This window comes from Anolis carolinensis, chromosome 4 (assembly GCF_035594765.1).
Source record: "Anolis carolinensis isolate JA03-04 chromosome 4, rAnoCar3.1.pri, whole genome shotgun sequence".
Taxonomy (NCBI): Eukaryota; Metazoa; Chordata; class Lepidosauria; order Squamata; family Dactyloidae; genus Anolis; species Anolis carolinensis.
The window spans coordinates 170,418,747-170,440,557 of NC_085844.1; the positions used below are offsets into that span (position 1 = coordinate 170,418,747).

A 21,811-nucleotide genomic window follows, 5' to 3' on the forward strand; every position below is an offset into this window, starting at 1 on the left:
ACCCTGTCAAGCACAGGTTGCCACCCAATACCCCAATTGGTCCCGTGACTTACCAGGAGGACCTCTGTCTTGTCTGGATTAAGCTGTGTCAACGACACAGCTGCCAGGCACTGGTTTAGGGTCTGAGCGGCTTCCTTGGAGTAGTAGAGTTGGGTGTCATCTGCATAGAGATGGCACCGAACTCCAAAACACTGGATGACCTCACCCTGCAGTTTCATGTAGATATTGAAAAGCATTGGGGATAGAATGGAACCTTGCGGGACCCCACAGGACACGTGCGGGGGTCCAAGCAGGTGTCCCCCAGTTTCACCATCTGGGTGCGATCCCTCAGGAAGGAGAGGAGCCACTGCAAAGCAATGCCCCCAAGACCTATTCCCGAGAGCCATCCCAGAAGGAAGCCATGGTTGATGGTATTGAAAGCTGCTGAGATGTCCAAGAGAACCAGTAGGGATACACTCCCCCTATCTAGCTCTCTACGGAGGTCATCAACCAAGGCGACCAAAGCCGTCTCATCCCATGACCAGGCCTGAAACCAGATAATAGGTCTCATCCAAGAATTTCTGGAGCTGGGAGGCCACCATCCTCTCCAGAACCCTGCCCAAAAATGGGAGGTTGGAGATTGGTCGGTAGTTGTTCAATTGTGCTGAATCCAAAGTTGCCCTCTTCAGAATGGGTCTAACAATTGCTTTTTTGAGGCAAGATGGTATATGCCCCTGTTGGAGAGAGGTGTTTATAATTCCCGTAAACCAATCAGCCAACCCCCCCACTGGCGAGTTTAATAAGCCAGGAAGGGCAAGGGTCTAGAGCGCAGGTGGTCGCTCTCACTGCTCCAAGAACCTTAATGAGACATGCCGCATTATCACAGGATGTCTATGCTCAACACTGCTGGAGAAATTATACTGTTTAGCCGACATTGCACTGCCTGACATCCCTTGGGAAGTAGTATCCAAAAATGAAAGGACGAAGGAATTGACATCTCCAGTCCAGCCTCTGTTTGGATATCAGCCAGAAAACCAAATCCTTAAATCAAGAAACAGTGTCCTAAGATCTATAAAGATACTTGCAGTAACACTTCAGCAAGCAAGAATCCAAAAGTGACAGACTAAAACCCAGAATCTCAATGAGTGGCTGATACCGAATGAGAAACTGCCTCCTGGGCACACAGAAGACTGGGCGACTTTGAAGGCGCTGAATAGATTGCACTCTGGCACCATGAGATAAAGAGCCAATCTTAAAAAATGGGGCTTCAAAGTGAAATCCACAACATGCGAGTGTGAAGAAGAGGAAACCACAGACCACCTACTATAATGCAGCCTGAGCCCTGCCACACACACAAAGGAAGACCTTCTCACAGCGACACCAGAGGCACAGCAAGTGGCCAGCTTCTGTTCAAAGGAAATTTAATATAATGCCAAGTTTTTAACTTTGGGTTTTTAAAAAATACATTATAACTGTATTCTCCATTTGCTTTTGACACAATAAACAAACAAAAATAAAACAATAAAATCTGTGTCTTTAGCTCACACTTGACTTTGGGTGCATCTCCACTGTAGAAATAATACAGTTTGACAACACTTCAATTGCCATGGCTCAATGCTACAGGATCCTAGGAGTTGTAGTTTTACAAAAATGTTTACTCCTTAGGAGGACAGCAATGACCAATCTCGATAAAATGAAGAGTAGAGACATCACACACAACTAAGGTCCGCATAGTTAAAGCAATGGTATTTCCCATAGTAACCTATGGATGCGAGAACTGGACCATAAGGAAAGTGAGCAAAGGAAGATAGATGCTTTTGAACTGTGGTGTTGGGGGAAAATTCTGAGACTGCCTTGGACTGCAAGAAGATCCAACCAGTCCATAAGCCAGGAAATAAAGCCCAATTGCTCACTGGAGGGAAGGATATTAAACGCAAAGATGAAGTACTTTGGCCACATCATGAGAAGTCAGGAAAGCTTGGAGAAGAGAATGATGCTGGGGAAAACTGAAGGAAAAAAGACAAGGGGCTGACCAAGGGCAAGATGGATGGATGTTATCCTTGAAGTAACTGGCTTGACCTTGAAGGAGCTGGAGGTGGTCACAGCCGACAGGGAGCTCTGGTGTGGGCTGGTCTATGAGGTCACAAAGAGTCGGAAGCAACTTAAAAAACAACAACAACAAAAAGCTTTCTCTAGCGATTCAGCAAACTACAATTCTCAAGATTTCATGGCATTGAGCCTTGGTATCAAAGGGTTTCATCAAACTTGAGGTGGTGCAGTGAGTTAAACCCTTGTGCCAGCACGACTGCTGACTTGAAGGTTGGGTTGCTGACCTCGAATCCAGCCCAGGAAGAGAGCTGATGCACTCCCTCTATCCTTTCAGCTCCATGCGGAGACATGAGAGAAGCCTCCCACAAGGATGATCAAAACATCAAAACATCTGGGCATCCCCTGGGCAACGTCCTTGCAGATGGCTGATTCTCACACCAGAAGCAACTTGTAGTTTCTCAAGTCGCTCCTGACATGAAGGAAGAAAAAATAAAACTTGAGCATTTTCATACTTTGTTTGTTTTGTTTGTTTGCTTGCCAAGTTGTTGTTGTTGTTGTTTAAGTTTGTTTTCAAATATCCTCGGTTTGCTTAAGACACGATAAATAAAATAAATAAATAATGTGGCCAAAGTACTTCATCTTTGCTTCTAACATCCTTCCCTCTAGTGAGCAGCTGGGCATTATTTCCTGGAGTATGGACTGGTTGGATCTTCTTGTGGTCCAAGGCACTCTCAGAATTTTCATCCAACACCACAGTTCAAAAGTGTCTGTCTTCCTTCGCCCAGCCTTCCTTATGGACCAGCTCTCACATCCACTGGTTACAGTGATGAAATAGCAACAAAAATAATTTTATGATGGGGAGGGGGTCACTACAACATGAGGAACTGTATCAAGGGGTCACAGCATTAGGAAGGTTGTGAACCACTGGTGTAGAAGCACAATTTCCCCGAATATGGCTGGAATCTTGATACTGTGTTTCCCCGAAAATAAGACAGTGTCTTATATTAATTTTTGCTCCCAAAGATGTGCTATGTCTTACTTTCAGGGATGGCTTATTTTTCCATGAAGAATTCACATTTTTTGTTGAACCAAAAAAATGAACATTTATTATATACTGTTCCGTAGTTGTCATCACAAACCAGCATATCCAAACTGTGAATCCTATCAAGAATTTCTTGTTACTACCACTATTTCCATGCACAACAATCTATGGTACGTACATTTATCAATCCTGCATGTGCTGGTGTTCTGTTTGGTGGGCATGCTTCCAAACAAAACCTTTGCTAGGTCTTACTTTCGGGGGAGGCCTTAAATTTAGTAACTCAGCAAAACTTCTACTAGGTCTTATTTTCTGGGGATGTCTTATTTTAGGGAAAACAGGGTACTTTCAGGGGAGGCCTAATATTTAGCAATTCAGCAAAACCTCTGCTAGGTAGGTTTTATTTTCAAGGTTTGTTTTATTTTCAGGGAAACAGAGTCGTTGAGAAGAACATCAATGTAATCTTTGTGGGGAGTAAAGAACACCAAATGAAGTGCCTGTTCTTTTGGGCCAGTTGTGGCAAGAGAGGCGAGTGTCCCAAATCACTGCAAAGGCAAACTTCCAGATGCAGTCAGGGCCTCCTTTCCCCCACTTAAAAGTTTAGATTCTTCAAACCACCAAACTAGAAAAAAGCCCGCAAGCCTCAAAAAAGGAGAGGGAAATGAGTAAGCCTGGGTCAAATTTCCTAAAGAGTTTTGTAACCAGAGGTGGGAGGAAAGAGAGAGGGAAGAATAGAATGAGATCCTGTTGAATCATCTTTTTCAAGTCGCATTTTGGGATTATTATTTTTCTTTTTTGGTGTGGATTCCCGCCTCTCTTTGCAAACCAAAGCTTTAAGAAAAAATAAAATAAAAACAAGGACACTCCCTCTGGCTTTCAATGGAGCCGGGCTTTCAAGCAGGAGGCGTGTCTTGTCTTCGTCTTTCTTCTCTTATCCGTGTTTTTTTTTTCCAACTCCCACGGCGGCCTCTCCAAGTCGGGACTAGGCTCTCTCCTCGATCCTCCCAAATTAGAGGGGTTTCGGGGGCAGAATCGGGGCCACACTTTCCCCTTAACCCTTCCCACCCCCCAATCCTTAGCCGGGCCGTATATCTGCCAAGAGCGGCGCGCAATTGGCTTGCCCTTCTCTCCCCCTTTGTGCGGGGTGGGGGCAGGCAGGAGACGCCTTTTTGCCTTGCGTGCCCTTCCTGAGCATTACGGGCCCCCCTCTCTTTCTCCGGCGGAGGAGGAGGAGGAGAGAAGCGCCTTCGCAGAGCCATGGCCGAGCGCCGCGCCTTCGCCCAGAAGATCAGCAGGTAAAGAAAGGAAAATACGGGAGGGAAGGAAGGAAGGAAGGAAGGGCCAGAGTGGGGGGTGCGTGGGCTTCCCACGAGGGAGGGAGGGAGGGAGGGATCGGGGCGAGAGGCCTACCCAAGCTGCAGGAAGGAGACTGGGGTGGGAATGAGGGGCTTGGACTCTCCTTTGGGGGAGGAAAGAATAATAATCACACTGTGTTGTCGAAGGCTTTCATGGCCGGAATCACTGGTTTGCTGTGAGTTTTCCGGGCCGTATGGCCATGTTCCAGAAGCATTCTCTCCTGACGTTTCGCCCACATCTGTGGCAGGCATCCTCAGTGGTTGTGAGATATATATTAGTAGCTATTGCTTGAGTATGTTTCAATGTACAGTAGAGTCTCACTTATCCAACATAAACGGGCCGGCAGAATGTTGGATAAGCGAATATGTTGGATAATAAGGAGGGATTAAGGAAAAGCCTATTAAACATCAAATTAGGTTATGCTTTTACAAATTAAGCACCAAAACATCATGCTATACCACAAATTTAACAGAAAAAGTAGTTCAATACACAGTAATGCTATGTAGAAATTACTGTACAGTAGAGTCTCACTTATCCAAGCTAAATGGGCCGGCAGAAGCTTGGATGAGTGAATATCTTGGATAATAAGGAGGGATTAAGGAAAAGCCTATTAAACATCAAATTAGGTTATGATTTTACAAATTAAGCACCAAAACATCATGTTATACAACAAATTGACAGAAAAAGTAGTTCAATACATGGTAATGTTATGTTATAATTACTGTATTTACGAATTTAGCACCAAAATATCACGATATATTGAAAATATTGACTATAAAAATGGCTTGGATAATCCAGAGGCTTGGATAAGCGAGGCTTGGATATGTGAGACTCTACTGTATTTACGAACTTGGCACCAAAATATCACGATGTATTGAAAACATTGACTACAAAAAAGCGTTGGATAATCCAGAACGTTGGATAAGTGAGACTCTACTGTATTATATGTTTTATGATTGTATGTTTATATGTTTTAAATGTATTTATGTGATTGTATTTTATTGTACATTGTTGGGCTCGGTCCCCATGTGAGCCGCCCCAAGCCCCTTCGGGGAGATGGAACAGGATATAAGAATAAAGTTGTTGTTATTATTATTTGAACACAGAAATGCTGGACCACTCTAACAACTACCAGCCAGACTCCACAGAGAGGCCATTGAAATCCACAAGCATGTGGACCACTCCAACAGAAATTCAACCATTTTCAATCATCTGACTACCAGTATTAAAAAGCTCTAAAATCAGGACAGTAAATAAACCACAACACTCTGAAAACAGGGGAATTCCAGACATGGAATAACCAGGGCCAACTGACACCTCCTAACAAAGGATTCCCCCAGGCAGGAAGCAGCCAGGCCTTGAAGCTGCAAGGCTTTTAGTGCTAATCCAAGACAATCAATTGCAACATTCACACTTACCTCCAACACACAAGAGTTCTTTCTCCCACCCTCCACCTTTCACAGATTTATAAACCTCCCTTGCTTAGTTTCCAACAGACCTCACAACCTCTGAGGATGCCTGCCATAGATGTGGGCGAAACGTCAGGAGAGAATGCTTCAGAAACATGGCCATACAGCCTGGAAAACTCACAACAACCCAGTTGTAGTTCTGTTTGGCAGAGAAGGCTCACAGCAATCCAGTCATCATCATCATCACCATCATCATCATCTTTGTGTGCTGGTTTTGCTCTCCTGATCCTAATTGGTCACCAGGCACACCCTCCCCTTTTCCTGCATTTTCCCCCTCTTGCAGATTCTCTTGTGTTTGTGGATTTCTTTCATTTCCCCTGTTTGGATCAAGCCCCCTTTTGCTCCCGTATGACGTGGGTCTTTTAATTCCCCCTCCTTGCTGGATACAATGTAGGTGTTAGCAGGATGCTCCTACTCTGTCTATTATTGCATTGAACTTGGCAGTAGAGAGGTTGGGTGTCTTGCCTGCCCACATCATAATGCATTGGTGCCTGGTCTCCTTTGGCACGTCAAAGGGGGTTTCTGTGTTTGTGTACCTTCCTGGTCTGGAGGGCCCATGTTTTCCATCTCTGTGATTCAAGGAGACTGGCTTCCAAATACATAATAAGTCTTCCAAATACATTCATTTGTGGCTCTGTATGGCCTCATTGTAACCTCCCACTGCTTTGTTCTCTTGGTCTCTGTAGGTGAGAGCGTGAACAGTGCTGAGTTTCCCTCCCACTTTTCCTCCCACCAGCTTCATGCTTGTCTGACTATAAACTGAGATTCTGTGAGCACATCAACACTGTAGGAAGAATGCAGTTTGATAACACTTTAAACTGCCCTGCTGAGGGTGCCTAGAAGTTGCATTTCTCTTTGGCAGAGAAGGCTTCAGGCCTTGTAAAACTCCAACTCCCAGGACTCCAAAAATGTTTTGCCATGGCAGTTAAAGTAGTGCCATTTGTTTGACAGTGTAGATGCACCCTGTATGTTATCGAAGGCTTTCATGGCCGGAATCACTGGGTTCCAGAAGCATTCTCTCCTGACGTTTCACCCACATCTATGGCAGGCATCCTCAGAGATTGTGAGGTGTATTGAAAACTAAGCAAGAGATCTGTGGAAAGTCCAGGTTGGGAAAAAGAACCCTTGTCTGTGGGAGGCAATGCGAAAGTTGCAATTAATCAGTGATCACCTTGATTAGTATTGAAAAGCCTTACAGCTTCAAAGCCTGACTGATTCCTTCCTGGGGGAATCCTTTGTTTAAAGTTTTTTAATACTGGTAGCCAGATTGTGCTCATTTTCATGGTTTCCTCCTTTCCGTTGAAATCGTCCACATGCTTGTGGATTTCAGTGGCCTCTCTGTGTAAAGCTTCAGGCCTTGTAAAACTCCAACTCCCAGAACTCCAAAGCTTTTTGCCATTGCAGTTAAATTGGTGTCATTCATTCGACAGTGTAGATGCACACTTTGTTCCTGTCTTTCTCTGGAGGTGAGTTCTCTTGTTTGCCTTTGTCCTCCTGCCACTGTGAATTTTTGACACTGTACTTGGAAATGAAGGACTGGCTGCACAGGAAAATCTGGGGGCGGATTCTTGTTTATGTGCAGAAAATGCTATTATCTCCAACTCAGTCTCTCCCTTCTCAGGCGCTGGAATAGAGACAGCAAAAGGATTCAGCCAATGCCATCCCCCTATTATTTTTTAAAAAACTTATTTTCTCCCAACTGTCATGCTGTTCCCTAGTTACGGTGTCACTCCAGCTCTTTCTTCACAGGAACATGAAGGGATGCCTTTTCTTAGCATACGTCTTGTGGAGGGGAAAAACAGGTTACTAGGATAAGTTCTAGTTTCTATGTGATTTATACTATTATTTGTCTCTTTAGGGATAACTTTTCAACAACAACAAAAATCTGAGATTTGAGCTCTTTTGATTCTGACGAATTAAAAATATTCCTTCTGATAGCGCTTACTTCTGGGTAAATATGAAAAGGACTGCACTGTAGATTCTTTAACCAAATGCAAAGTTCTTTGGGAAAGCACAGGTATAATACTTTTAAAGTTTTTGTGTTAACTTTTATCTCAAAAGGAGGCCTGAATGTCATTCTGTAAAATAAAGCAATGGCTCTTCTAGTTGGATCTAAGACAATAGGCCCAAATGCTTTCTTGCTGTTGATTTATGTCTTTGCGTTGGACTACGATTTTGGAGACCTAGGCCCCTTCCACACAGCTGAATAAAATCCCACATTATCTGCTTTGAACTGGAATATATGGCAGTGTGGACTCAGATATACCAGTTCAAAGCAGATATTGTGGGTTATTCTGCCTTAATATTCTGGGTTATATGGCTGTTTGGAAGGGCCCCAAGGCTGAGTTCCCACTTGGACATGAAAACCCACTGGGTAGTCCTGGAGAAGTCACACAATCTCAGCCCTAGAAAATAAGTCATAAATGGCTTGAAGGCATACAACAACAACAACAACAGCAGCAGCAACAAATTGTTAGTTCTTGTTGTCCTATCCCCAACAATTATCTCAGAAAAGCCATTGCTATATTTTATGTCATGATATTCAGCTCTTCTGTGTGTAAGGTGAACCTCAAAAACTTTAGAGATGTTATAGTTTTGATTTCTTGAAGCACTTGCATTTGATTTAAGCGTTTATAACGTAGACCTTTACATGTTTACTTAGAAGTATATCCTATCATGTTCCCTTCCTAGCAAAGTTTGTTTTAGGATAGCAGCCATAAAAACATCAACGTGCGGGATATTAAGAGCAATAAAGTTCCTTAAACAATGGTTAGAGTAATGGCCTGTGACTTGGGAGATTCAGGTTGTAATGCTTAGTCTGTCAGAAACTCATTCTATATAATACATAGATATATAGGGTGTTTCAAAAAGATGGACCCGATTTGAAGCATTTATTGCTTTGGAATTGGGGTAATGCAGTTTGATGCTACCTTAGCTGCCATGGCTCATTTACAGGGAATCCTAGGAGTTGTAGTTTAGTGAGGCAGCAGCATTTTTGGCAGAGAAGGCTAAAGATCTTGTAAAAGTACAACTTCATGATTCTTCAGTGTTGAGCCATAGCAGTTAAAGTTGTATAAATCTGCATTAATTCTACACTCTATGTACCTGAGAGACACATAGATTAGTCACTGACTTGGACCATTCATTTGACCTCAGTATGGCTTACCTCTGAGGGTCGTTGTGAGAATAACATGTAGAGGACGGCCATCTTCCTCTCTATGCCACTTTGAACTAATTGGGAGGAAGATGGCATACAAGTATAACTAATATAAAGTTTGTGTGTGTTTTTGTAGGGGTGATGTTATTTGTGGTACTGCTTTCCAGTTCATTACCAGACATAGGGGCCGGGCTGTGGCGCAGGGGGGCCGGGCTGTGGCGCAGGCTGGTAAACAGCTGCTGCAATAAATCACTCTGACCATGAGGTCATGAGTTCGAGGCCAGCCTGTGGCGGGGTGAGCACCCGTCAATTAAAAATAAAAAATAGCCCCTGCTCGTTGCTGACCTGGCAACCCGAAAGATAGTTGCATCTATCAAGTAGGAAATAAGGTACCACTTATAAAAGTGGGGAGGCAAGTTTAACTAATTTACAACGTTGGAATGAGGAAGTGCCGTCAGAGTGGATGATGAAGCAGCTGCTCCCCCCTGTGGCCAGAATTGAACATCCCCTCAGGAGAAGGTTAAATTGCCTCTGCGTCTGTCTGTCTGTTGTCTCTGTCTCGGTTCGATGTGTTTATGGGCATTGAATGTTTGCCCTGTATGTACATAATGTGATCCGCCCTGAGTCCCCTTCGGGGTGAGAAGGGCGGAATATAAATACTGTAAATAAATAAATAAATAAATTAAAGGATTGTGGTGTTGTGCAGTGCTCTCTCATCTTGTATAAGACAGTAACAGAATGAAATGAGATGACCTGCAACAAATATGTTCAGCATTGATTGTTCATGTTTGGTATTCAGCAGTCAGCCATGAGTATTACATTTCCAGAATTAATCTCCAGATGCTTTCCATTTTTTAATTTGCTCTGATTTGTTTTTCATTCTAACACAACATTCTGCAGTTAGTGTGGATGCTCACTTCATTTGTGAGTGTATTTTTACCTTCACTCAACTATTTTTGTGATCCCACAGAGAATGCTGATAAGTAGCTCTATTTTGATTACAGTCATATCAACACATGTTGGACAGACTGATATCAAGAATGTGTTTGTTCCATTTTGCACTGGGAAGATATTTTGAATATTTTGGGTTGATTTTTCCTACACAGGGTAATCCTTCCACTGTGGACTCTACTTATAGGAGTATCTGTGTAATTAAGGAGGCCTCCATTGTTCAATACAAATTCCATTGAAACCAAAAGGGATTTTCATCTGATGGCACCCAGACTTAGACTTCCAAGCAATTTATTGTGTGTGTGTGTGTGTGTGTGTGTGTGTGGTGGGGAGGAATATGTGATAAAAAAGGCCTCTAAGATGACAATCTTGAGAATCTCAGATTTCAACCTAAGCATACATATTGAAAAGTAAGGCTCATTAAAATCTGTAGGAATTGCCCCTATCTGCCTTCAAGTAATTTATGGCTCCTTTCAGAGGGTTTGTCATTGCCTTCCCCTGAGGCCGAGAGTGCGTGACTTTCCCAATATTACCCATTGGGTTTCCATGCAAAGTGGAGATGGGAATTCTTGCCTCCCAGGACTTGTCTATACAAACCCAAAACCTGAAGTGGAACAGAAATCACTACATGTCGTCCTGGGGCTTCATATACTTAATGGGATGAACGGGTTTAACCTATGTGTTAAGGAAAGTCGTAGAGTCCCCTGCAATTTGGACAGAGTCTGGACAGCATGACCAGCTCCAATGCAAACCATCCACTGTCTACACAGGCCAGGGCTGCCATCCCCTTTTCCTTGTGGTCAACAACACAGGAAAAAGCAGATGGGTCAGGCATGTTTCACCCCTGTCACTGTGGCAGACAGTTGCAAGGCTCTGCTTCTCCCTGGTCATTTAGGCACCTTTGCTGATGTTAGGCAATGGCCAGGACCTCTTCTTGCGTTCTGTGGAGTGATGGCAACAGGAAAGGACAGGTGACAATCCAGCAAGATTGAACTACTTTTAACCTCTCTGGACTATGTAGATTTGGCCCCATCATTGCTGCAGGATTGGCACAGACTGTGCAACCACTTCCGGGTCCAGTTTGGAGTATTATTACTCCAAGTTTAGATAAGGTTTGAGAGTAAAAGCTTAATGAATTCAAAGTGTCTAACACTCAAAAGCACTTCGCCACCTGGACTTTCCAATGGGGAACTTACTTCCAAGTAAAAAATAATATGCTTAAGGTGGGTGGCTACTAGTGGAGATTAGAAGACTGCTCTTCTTCTTTCTAACCTATTTTCCCAATGGAGGGGTTAGCATTGTGACTTTCATTTCCACAGGGCTTTTTTTTGTGCATCATCAGGTCTCAGATTGGCAGCACGCATGTAAACGTAATGGGACTAGCTTCTTTAGCCTATCTTGTCGATAGTGCATGTCTCCTGAGGGTGCGTTGCACTGCCTATCCCTGCAGACCGTTGCCCTGTTGGTTGGTTATTGAGCCCGCACCACTAGGAGGTGGGTTTGGGTTTATACCGGCCAGAGAACTGCTCTTCTGCTGTGTCTTAATTAATTTTTTTAAATGATTTTTTTATTCCCTTATCTGCACTCATGTCCCCAAGAGTTTGTGGGTGCATTTTTGTTTTTGTCCTAAATATGTATTTTCATCGCAGAGTTACTGGGGGACTCAAGAGGTCTCCAGCATGGCCCTGGGGATCTTTGGTACCCTAGGGTATAGATTGTACAGGTTCTTTTCCTCTACTTACCAATTAATCTGAATTTTAAATTTCAAAAGGATCTCTTCTTTTCTGAAAGCATTGAATGTACTGATCAGGTGTTTGTTTCTAATGTCCTTGCTTCTTTCAAGTAGCGGCTCTATCATATTGACACAACCGTGGCCTGTTTAGTTGTCGCTATTCAAAAGGAAACAAGGAAAAGAATGTTACGGTACTTTCATGTCTTCTGAATGGCCAGATGCAGCAGGAGTGACTGAGGCTATTCATGGCAAAAGACCACTCCAAAGGAAAAGTAGGGGAGAGGAAGAAGAGTGTTAGTCTCTCTGGTCACTGATTTTGTTGTGAGAAAAGGGAAACACAGTAGAGCTGGAAAAGACTGAAGAAGAAAGTCCATATCTGATCACCACATGTTAGCTCACGTTTATACTGTTTTGCAGTAAGACAAAATGAGATGGATATAGATATTTTAAGGTTTTTGTATCAGATATACTGCTAGGCTGGTAGATCTTCATTTGGGTAATGGTTCTTAAATGGGTTATATCACAGCAGTCTCTTGTGCTACAAAGAACTATTCTCTTTGGTAAGCCTTGTGCATTTGAAATGTTCAAGAATGTAAGAAAGTTGCTTCAGGGAAAGATACAATCAGTGCAAAACTGAGAAGTGAGCAGTTCTGCTGACTCGAGAGCCGTTTTTATGCTGGGACACTCTGAGATCTGCAGTGACTGCCAAAAGTGCTTGCAAATAAATTTGGAAGAAGATAAAAAGCCACTTTTGTATTGCAAAATAGATTTTTTTTAATGGCAAACTGTGTTGGGTAGCCCTGGAGCCTAAAAGTGAAATTCAAATTCAAAAATAGCTTTGAAGTTTTCAAGGATTAACTGTGCAAGTGTACTGCAGAAACACAAACAAAGATTTAAATTCAGCTGCTAGTCCCAACTCAAGTAGACACGTTAAAACAATTTCATTTAAGTAACTGTTTACTTTGTCAACAGCTCATTCACTGGATGTGCCCCATTTGGGAAGTAGCAATTCAATATAGACAACAGAATCTAATAGCAGCTTCCAAATCTACACATTTATTACTGCACAGGCTTTTATTTTAGTGAACTACATTTTATATTATAATAGGGTAATCCTAAAAGACTCTTTCAATATACATTTTAAACATTACTAAAACAACCACATTATCATGGAAGAGTTCACAGATGGAGTGAGCAGAGGCTTTTTGTCTGGTTTCCTCTCCTGAATTTTAGGGGACAGTATTTTGTTTGAGAATGTTTTTGGAGATGTCGCACCCCAGACCTGAAGCCACCTATGACCAGACCATCACACAAGAGTCCAGAGTAAAGGCAAACAATTTATTGTAAAAACACACAAAAGATATATAGTAAAAAGCAGGGATAAAGTAAGAAGGTGTAGAATCCAAAAAGTCAGCAACCAAATGTCTTGTAAATCCAAAAGCAAGGCAATTCAAGAATAGTCCCAGAATCCAAAGCATCTTAAATTTGAAAGCAAAACTTGAAAAAGGATACAGAACATGAACATGGAAAAACTCCCAGAATACTTGAATCTCAGAACCAAGACAAGAACTAGAGAACCCAGGCCTGGCTGCAACTTGAAAGCCACATTGCCTGAACTGAAGAGCACAGTCCCTGTTAGGTTTTAATAAACAGACATGAAATCATTAGGTCTGCCCTGGAACGTTTGCTTCCCATGAAGATGTATTGATCTACGAAGCTGGCTATCTACTCAAATTTGCAGGCGAGCATCCTAGCTTAGGTCATTGTCATCAGGTGTGTTCCCATGAGAATCTCTCATCAATTCATCTTCCCTAGACTCCTTATCTGGAGAGGATGATTCCAACTCCCTTGACTGGCCTTTAAGACCTTGAGGTTCAGAGGTAATTACATTCTCAGGCCCATCTGTGCCTGTCTCTGTCTAAAGCAGTTTCACTTTCTGGCTCTGCGTGAGAATGAATCCCAGGGCCTACATCAAAATGAATCCCAGGAAAGCCCACAATATCATCTGACTAAATCATCAGTGAACCCATCAGCCCCTGTCTGCTGTGACTACTGCTGGGTTAAATCCAAGATCTTAAATCATAGCTTTTTACAAACATGGTTTGCACTCACTAATCGAAATTCAAATAAACCACAATTGCCTGAGTTTTGAAATGAAAAGGGGGATCATTCACAGTTCAAAAGATGAAATCAGAGATATTCATTTTCCCCTGGGAATATTGACTAGGTCAGATGGGAAAGTGGCTCATTTTACAAACTTTTCTCTGTCAAGAGTTTCAGCTGAATTTCTTCTCCAGGTGGCTCATAAAAAGGCAGAATGTTTTACAACAGTTTCTCCATCTCTGGGATCCTTACCTTCAATATGACACCCCATTTAATATGTTGTTGGTTTGTCAAAGCATCCCCCTCTGCAACATTACACTTATTTGGAAGACAAGTGAAATGTTTTTCCTGTTCCTGTAATATTGAGATTGCCAAGGCTGGGTTGGGTTTGGATCCAAAGGTGGCAGTATGCTTGCACAACTTATAATTGCATAAATGGTATACATTTTCAAAGCTTATACAATGACGCATCTGATACCTCCTTGGGCAGGCAGTTCTCCCAGTTTGCGTTTCTCTGTCCTGTTTACCAAGAGGGAGAGTAGAGGATTGGCTCTCAGCTGCCTTGGCATGGCTGCCCCTACATAAGCCAAGAGGGCCCTGAATATCAGCCCATTTGGTGGATGCTGGAACAGTCTGTTTCATCATCACTATCCAGAGGCAGCCAGTTCACCAGAACAGACTGCCATGGAACAAAAAATCTTTTTGCACTATCAGGCCAGAAGTGGGGAAGAGAGAGAGCGAGTGAGTTAGTGAAGAGCATGTGTGCTGCTGATGGAAGTCAAGCTGGAATTCCTGAATCTGATAACATACATAAGTGCACCGGCTGGACCTTTTTGCTTTACTAGATCTCAGCCTTTGCTCCAGAGCTAGCCTTTTATATTACTGAATTTTCTTCACACTGCGAGCATGTGCTGTTGCCAAATAACTAAACTATTTTGTGGAATGTTTTTTGGTAATCCCTGTAGTAAAATTGGCTTCCTGTTGGAATCCAGTTCTAATGGGATTGCAAAATCATCAGAAATGCAACCCATACACTTCTTTTGGTCATTTCTTTGGTCCTTCTTTGTTCTCACTAAAAGTGTCAAAACTGCATGTGATTGTATTGCACTGTGATCTACAAGTCACTATTTATTCTTTGCTGGTTGCATTGCCTGAATTCTCATTTCCTTTTCATAGCCTGGTCAGCTGATATTTTCCTTCATAGCAATTAGAATGTTTTTACGCATTCATCTAGATTTTAAAAAAACAAACCATGCGCACAGTTTGTAAACACATCTGCGACTGAGGGTTTACGGAAATATAACTTCAGAAGAAAACAAGTTAAATATTCAGGCATTTGATGCATGTCATTTTCCTAGTTGCTTTGATATAATACTGTATGATATGACAGATTTTTTTCTGCATGCGGCACTCAGCATTTATATGATGTATCCAGACCACAGACATGTAAATGTGCATATTTGTCTATAAGTAATGGGATTTACATCTGTTTATACAGGGAGTTCTAAATTTACATGGCTCTTGATTAACTCACAGTAGATATAAAATAATGGGAGACTTGTATACATTCATTTTTTCAAAGTTATCTATAAAAGTGCTTTCTACAAATATAAGTTCCAGTGTCTAGTTGATTTGTAACTACTACATAGAATAATGCTCTCTGAAAAAGCCATTGTAAATCTAAGCAGTTTAGTTGTGTTTGAGATTTTTAATCTGGCTAACAAAAGACTTATGAAATTGAAACCCCAACAAGAAACACTAAATAAAGAGAAAAAATAGGAAGGAAGGGAGACTGAAAGTAAAAAGGAGCATGTCAGACAATCACAAATTATATTTTGGAACAAAACAGAAAATTGATTTGCTGGAGGTCTAGGGAGAATATGACCTCTGGCCTCCATTGAGTTGTCCATTCATCTAGCTCTATTCAGGGCAGGAATGGGCCATAGAACCCCTGCAGATTGTTCATCCCACAACAGTCCCAAATATCTCTTATTTTCCTCTGCAACCATCATTTCCTGTCATCATTTTGAGAGGGGCTGTAGAAAAAACAGAGATGTGGAAGATAGAAAGTGTATACAGGTACGATAGGTACCACAGGTACTATGGTGTATATTAAAAATGTTTTCATGTATCTGGTGGAATTTTTGTGTTTTGAGGGCAGTAAATGCATGAAAAGTACACCAAACATATGCTTTTCAACAAATTTGGGGGTGAGGGCCTTTGGATGACTGGTGATAGATTCTTAGGCTATAAAAATCAGTCATTATTTGCTCACACGTGGCTTTGGAGCTCAGGGCTGGACAACACTAGATTGAAATGTAGCTAGTAATAGCTACATGACCTTTCACTCAAATGTGAAAACTGTTTTCTACAGGTTTTTTTAAATGATTCACATACTCGCACTGTATCCACCTCAGTTCATTCTATCTCAGATTTCTGTTTACTCTCAGGATTATTGCATGCATCACCTCCTTGGAGATGACAGAGGTGATCCATGCAGATTGCTGATAGTTGCATTTTCCACTCTTAAAAAACTTTGATATGGGTTCATCAGCTCACACTTACAGATATGTATTCTTTCTGCTCAGATTTATGCTTTGTGTATATCCTATATTTAATAGGATTCCTGTATGTGGGTGCAAATCAAGACTATAATCAGATATAAAGATTCAAACAGATGCCTGAACACAGTGAATATGCGTAATGCGTGAATCCCTTATAGCAGAGCTTTCCAAACTGTGTGTTATGACATGTTAGTATATCAGCTGCAGTGTGTAGGTGTCAAAGACAGAACGCTCCAAGTAGAATACAACACAGTTTATTGAGGTTACAGAACTAAAAATTGCCCGTAGGAAACAAAGGACTAGGCAAACACTTGTTTTCAGTGTGAAAAGTAACAAAAATAACTTCGTTTGAGTTTAAACAGTTCAAAAGAATAAACCGGATTAAACAGAAGTTTAATCCGGATTAAATCAAAAGTGCTTACTTCAGCCTGGCAATTTAAACAAACAAAAACTGGTTAACAAAAGGTCAAAATGAACACAAAACCCAGCAGCAGATTCCCCTCTGCTACTCAAGAGCTACAGAAGTAACTCGGGCTGTTGCTCCTCCGTGCAACGGGCGAAAACCAGGTCCAGGCACATCAATCAGGGTAACGACGGTCAGCGGGGTCCCAATCCGGTCCGAGGTCGAAAGCCAAACGCAGACGTCTAAGGTTCCACAAGTTCCACCGATAGCCACAGAAGGGTTAGTCCAGAGTCGTAGTCAGTCAGTCAGTCCAGCGTCAATCCAGAGTTGGCAATAATGTCCGTCAAAAAGACGACGGAGGTCCAAGCTATCAAGATTAAACACAAGTTGCACAGGAAAAGCCCACACAGTTCCTCCCGCCGTCTATGCCCAGTGTCCTTGGTAACTTACGTATACAGCAAACGAATCACACCCGTCTTCAGGAAGTTCCCCAACAAGAGCCCAAGCGTTCGTCCAGATTACCTTGCCCAACGCAATTAGCCATTGATTCTAAACCCCATTTTATGCCAGTTCATAACTCCTCATCGCTGTCAGCTGCTATCCTAATTCCAGGTGCCTCCTCATCATCATCCTCATCAGAACTAACACACCTTTGACTATGCCCCACAGCATCCCCAGCTGTGGATCCCGTTCCATCCCTCCAGCCCGTCCACGGGTCCGATCCTGCAACCCGCCAGTCGCCTCCCATGCTATCATTGCCAGTGACACCCAAATCCTCCCTCACCCGAGTCCATTCCATGTCATCCTCCTCTGAGCTAACCATCTCTTCCTCCATTCCCTCGGTAAAACCCTCAAAGGAGTCTTCGTCAGTTGGTTCTGCAAATAAGTCCCGGAGCCGCTTCCTTTCACGCTCCTCAAAAGAGTCTGACTCTCGAGGAGTCTTACGACCTCGTCTCCTAGTATCGGAGCCAGAAGGCTCAACCATAACACTAGGTGTGTCGTGGGAATGTAACAGGAAATTATAAAAAAAAATTGAAATTTATATTATTAGCTTATAAATAATATATTTTGAAAATATAAATGAAAGATTTTCATGAGATGTGTTGTGTCCCCATACATTTCATTATTACCATTTTTGTATGTGTTTTACAAGTGCTTGGTTTAATGTCTGATTTGCTATAGAACTGAATTATGCTGTCGTGAAATGATACATGTCTGAAAAGTGTATCACCAACAAGAAATGTTTGGAAAGTTGTGTCTTATAGAAAGGTTTAGATCCTATTACTGATTGTTTTGTGACAACAGGAAATTCTACATTTCAAGGCCTATGGGCACCTTTTGTCAAAACTAAAGGATAAAAGTCACATCATGGGAATTTGAACACCATCAGATGGGAATGTTGAGCATTTATCAGAATCTTTCACCAGAAGCTGTCAGAGCTACCTGGTTGCTTAAAAGATTCTGTTTCTAAAAACATCCAGTAGAGCTGGATAGAAAGGACAAGGATGTTAAATAAAATTCATGTCCCACCGCTTGTTTTCTCCTTCTGACAGTCTGAAGAATACCAAAGATACTTTTTGAAATCATTTATCACAATCCATATACGACTTTGGGAAATGCTCCAATAACTTTTATGGGGTTTTTTTGTGCTCCTGCTTCATTTTTATTTCTCTTTTTTAAAAACCTGCATGTAATCTTTATAACACAAATGTGAGCAACAAACGTAGTAAAACATTTTGTTATTTTTTTTCTACCTTGTACAATCTTTGAAACCTGATTTCTGATCCATTGGCAGTAGTAGAAGTTGTAGCTTTCACTGGTGAAGAATTGTCTGTCTAAGGATTGTGGTTGCATCCTGGTAACAGTTGTTGGAAACATTCCAATGGCTTCACTTTTCTGTTGGCAGTGAAGTGTCAGAAATCAATATATGCATCATACACGGAAGACTAACAATTTATTCATTAATAGTCCCAAGTGCTTCTTATTGCATACTGACTTTGACCTTATTGACTTTGACCTTAGCTTTTACCAATTATGGTCGCAAGCTTAAAAATTAATCTGGGGACCCTCAAAGAAAAGTAATGGGAAATTCTTAAAATCAGTATCAAATAATGCATCAGATTACTTTCATATTATCTACTTTTGGTACTTAGACATAATTCAGATGGGAATGTTGTTTTTAAAAAATATATTAGAATATCTATAATATTTGTCACCTGTATTCATGATAGAAAAATTGGTAGCTTGAGAGTAGGAAGAGTAGGAGAAACTGGGTCTGTATTCTTGATCCTCCTCCTGCCATTCAAAGCCTGGGGAAACTCCTTTTGGCGGGGGGGGGGGGGGGGGGTGTCTATAAACCCCAATGACCATACTTGCTGAGGGATGTGAGTAGTTCAAAACATTTCCAAGCTCTTCCACCTTTCCATTGGTCTTAGAGCCTAGACAGAAGAACAGAACTGGGCGGAAATCACTGCAGACTATCAGTAGAGTGGATGAAGAAAGCTCTGATGGTGGTATCTACCAGGGGATCTTTCATGCCATGTATTTCTAGCACTATGATTCCACCCTTAATTGCCATGGAAACATCCAGCTAGGGTTTCTAGTTTGGTGATCTCCCAGATATGCCCCCCAGACTGCAAATTGCAAGATTCCATAGGTTGGAACTATGGTAGATAAAGTGGAATTTTTGTGCTATAATTGTATAATCTGAGGTCATGAATCTGAATTGGGCATGATGGATGGGATTGCTTTGGGGGAAGGGGTGGGTTCTACTCATAATTGCATGTCTGTTTCTAGAAAATGGTACCAGGGAGATTAGGTGGAGCCCCCAAGTTTTGATCTTATTTTCATGATGTTTATATTCATTGTTTAATCACAAAATAAATTCATCCAGGTTTTTAGGGATATACTTAACAAAAACATAAAAACAAATAATGCATAATTTCCCCCATCATAAATACTCTGGAAAGTGTTTTTTTTTTAAAGGGTAACACAACTCATTCAGAAGCTCTCCAGAAAAAGGTTCCATTTTTCTCAGATAGATGTAAGACAATATTAATGACATGATATGTGGCAGGAACTGAAGATGGTGCCTTCTGTTTATTTTAGAGTTTGTGTTTGAATAAATGTGCCACCGTTATGGTTGGATGCTACTTCCCTATGGATAACCCCCAGGTTGTTCAGTATGTTTTGAATAACAGAATTGTCTGGTATGTTAATTATATGGAGAAAGGTAGATGTGGAAAATATCTCTCACAGTATCGAAAACACCATTGCTTTTGTTTGTGTATGGATTTTCTTTTGCATCTAGCAAGACATTAAGACTAGAAAGATACTATCAATAGATCACAGAATAAAGTTGGCTCTTTGTATATACTAATTTTGTATCGATGTCTTAAAAATATTTTTTAATTCCAAAGGACAAACTTTATTTTGCCATTAGGAAAACCATTTTATTATGTCATATTGTATTGTGGGACTTAAATATCTATGGATTTTGTTATCTATGGGGACTCTGAAATCAAACTTCAGGGACAGAAAGGATCCCAATGTATAGCTAATGAGGATTGCCAAGATTGTGACCTACCAAACAAAATACAGTCTTGACAAGCCTCATTAGCTATGCATTGTGATTTGCTAGGAGGCGGCCCCCAGCCTTGTTTTTATTGATATCATTGAGCATCACTGGACTGCAGGAAGAGGAGAACCTCTGCCAGAAAGCCTTACATGGCAAGTGGACTGCATTTGGGTTAGGAGGTCATACACTGTAGAGGCCGAATTCAGTGGTCTGGCAATATCAATCACCTAACCAAGAACAGTAATCAATACGACAGATTGTTCAAAGAAAATGGAAATTTCTGTTGAAATATTGGCATTTAGATGTAAAGAAAAAGAAGCACTTAAAAAAAAGTGAAATCCTGGAAGTTTAAACGAAGATTACAGTTCAGTCCTTAGGCACAGTAATACTTAGGGGCAACCTATACATGCCAGAAATGGCAATGCTGATCCAGGGACTGGGAAGTGTCTGCACTGCATGACACTGACCCAGAAGCTGGATAGCTTCTGCATGGCCCAGTGGTACCAGAACCAGTTTGATGACACTGGACCACTGCACTTACTTTCCCCTCATTGTTCTGGGTTTTATGGTGATCTCTGAATCTCTGGAGCATTCCGTATTAAGGCACATGGACCCCATGTATTGTGTGGATGCTATGGAATCCATTAACTCTCAAACCTACTCATTTGGCCTCTGTAGATGGGCCCCAAATTTGCTGACCATCCTAGCCTTTTTGGTGATGCTTTGATTTGTGAGAATTTCAGTGATGAACTTTCATAATACATTTCTTAGTAATATTTGTATACCAACTTTACTCCAGTGCTCTCAAGGCAGCGTATATGACTTCTGCCGCTCCCTCATAGTCTGTCATCACAACAGCCCTTTGAATAGGTCAGGCCGAAAGAAAGTGATCAGCCTATGGACAATCGGTGAGATATATGCTTGTTTGACAACTTTAACCTGAGTCTCTCCAAGTTCCTGAACAGTACACCGTATCATGTTGGCATTTTACAAAGATTGATCAACTATAACCTTTTATGAAGAGATAGAAAATTCTCTGATTCCTGCTAATTTTTTCTTTCTCAGACTGGGATTTACAAAGGTTTTGTTTTTGATCTTCCAGATTATTATAAACACTGGACATTGTGTTAAAGATTCATTTCAGTTTTCCCTCTTTGAGTAGTTTCTTTGGTAGATGGAATTCTAGCTTGAAAAAATAGATCTAGTTGCTTGAATTTCAAGGTGTCACATGAGGATTAGATAAAGCTATAGATGTTTGCTATTTGGCATAACGGCTCGCAGTATCACATACAAAAGTTCTTGCATTCCAGTTTATGCATTCAAGGATATGTTCAGGGCAAAGAACAGTACAAAGAAAAAAGCAGACAACTTCTGGATTCCACAATATAGGTAAAGGTTTCCCCTGACGTTAAGTCCAGTCGTGACCGAGTTG

General features: G+C 41.5%; 1 protein-coding gene across 15 annotated transcripts in view; it reads left to right on the top strand.

Annotated features, from left to right (window-relative positions):
• Positions 1–3,950: 3,950 nt before the first annotated feature.
• The window catches only part of dock7 (dedicator of cytokinesis 7), a 144,537-nt gene continuing 126,676 nt past the window's right edge, over positions 3,951–21,811 (top strand). For 5 of the 15 annotated variants that reach the window (XM_062978245.1, XM_062978246.1, XM_062978247.1 and 2 more), the window contains exon 1: positions 3,992–4,362. In XM_062978245.1, coding sequence (XP_062834315.1) covers positions 4,325–4,362 — 38 coding nt within the window. In that variant the 5' untranslated portion in view covers positions 3,992–4,324. Of the gene's footprint in view, positions 4,363–21,811 lie in introns of all 15 variants that reach the window. The other 10 variants (XR_010005395.1, XR_010005396.1, XM_062978244.1 and 7 more) reach the window with 6 other exon arrangements.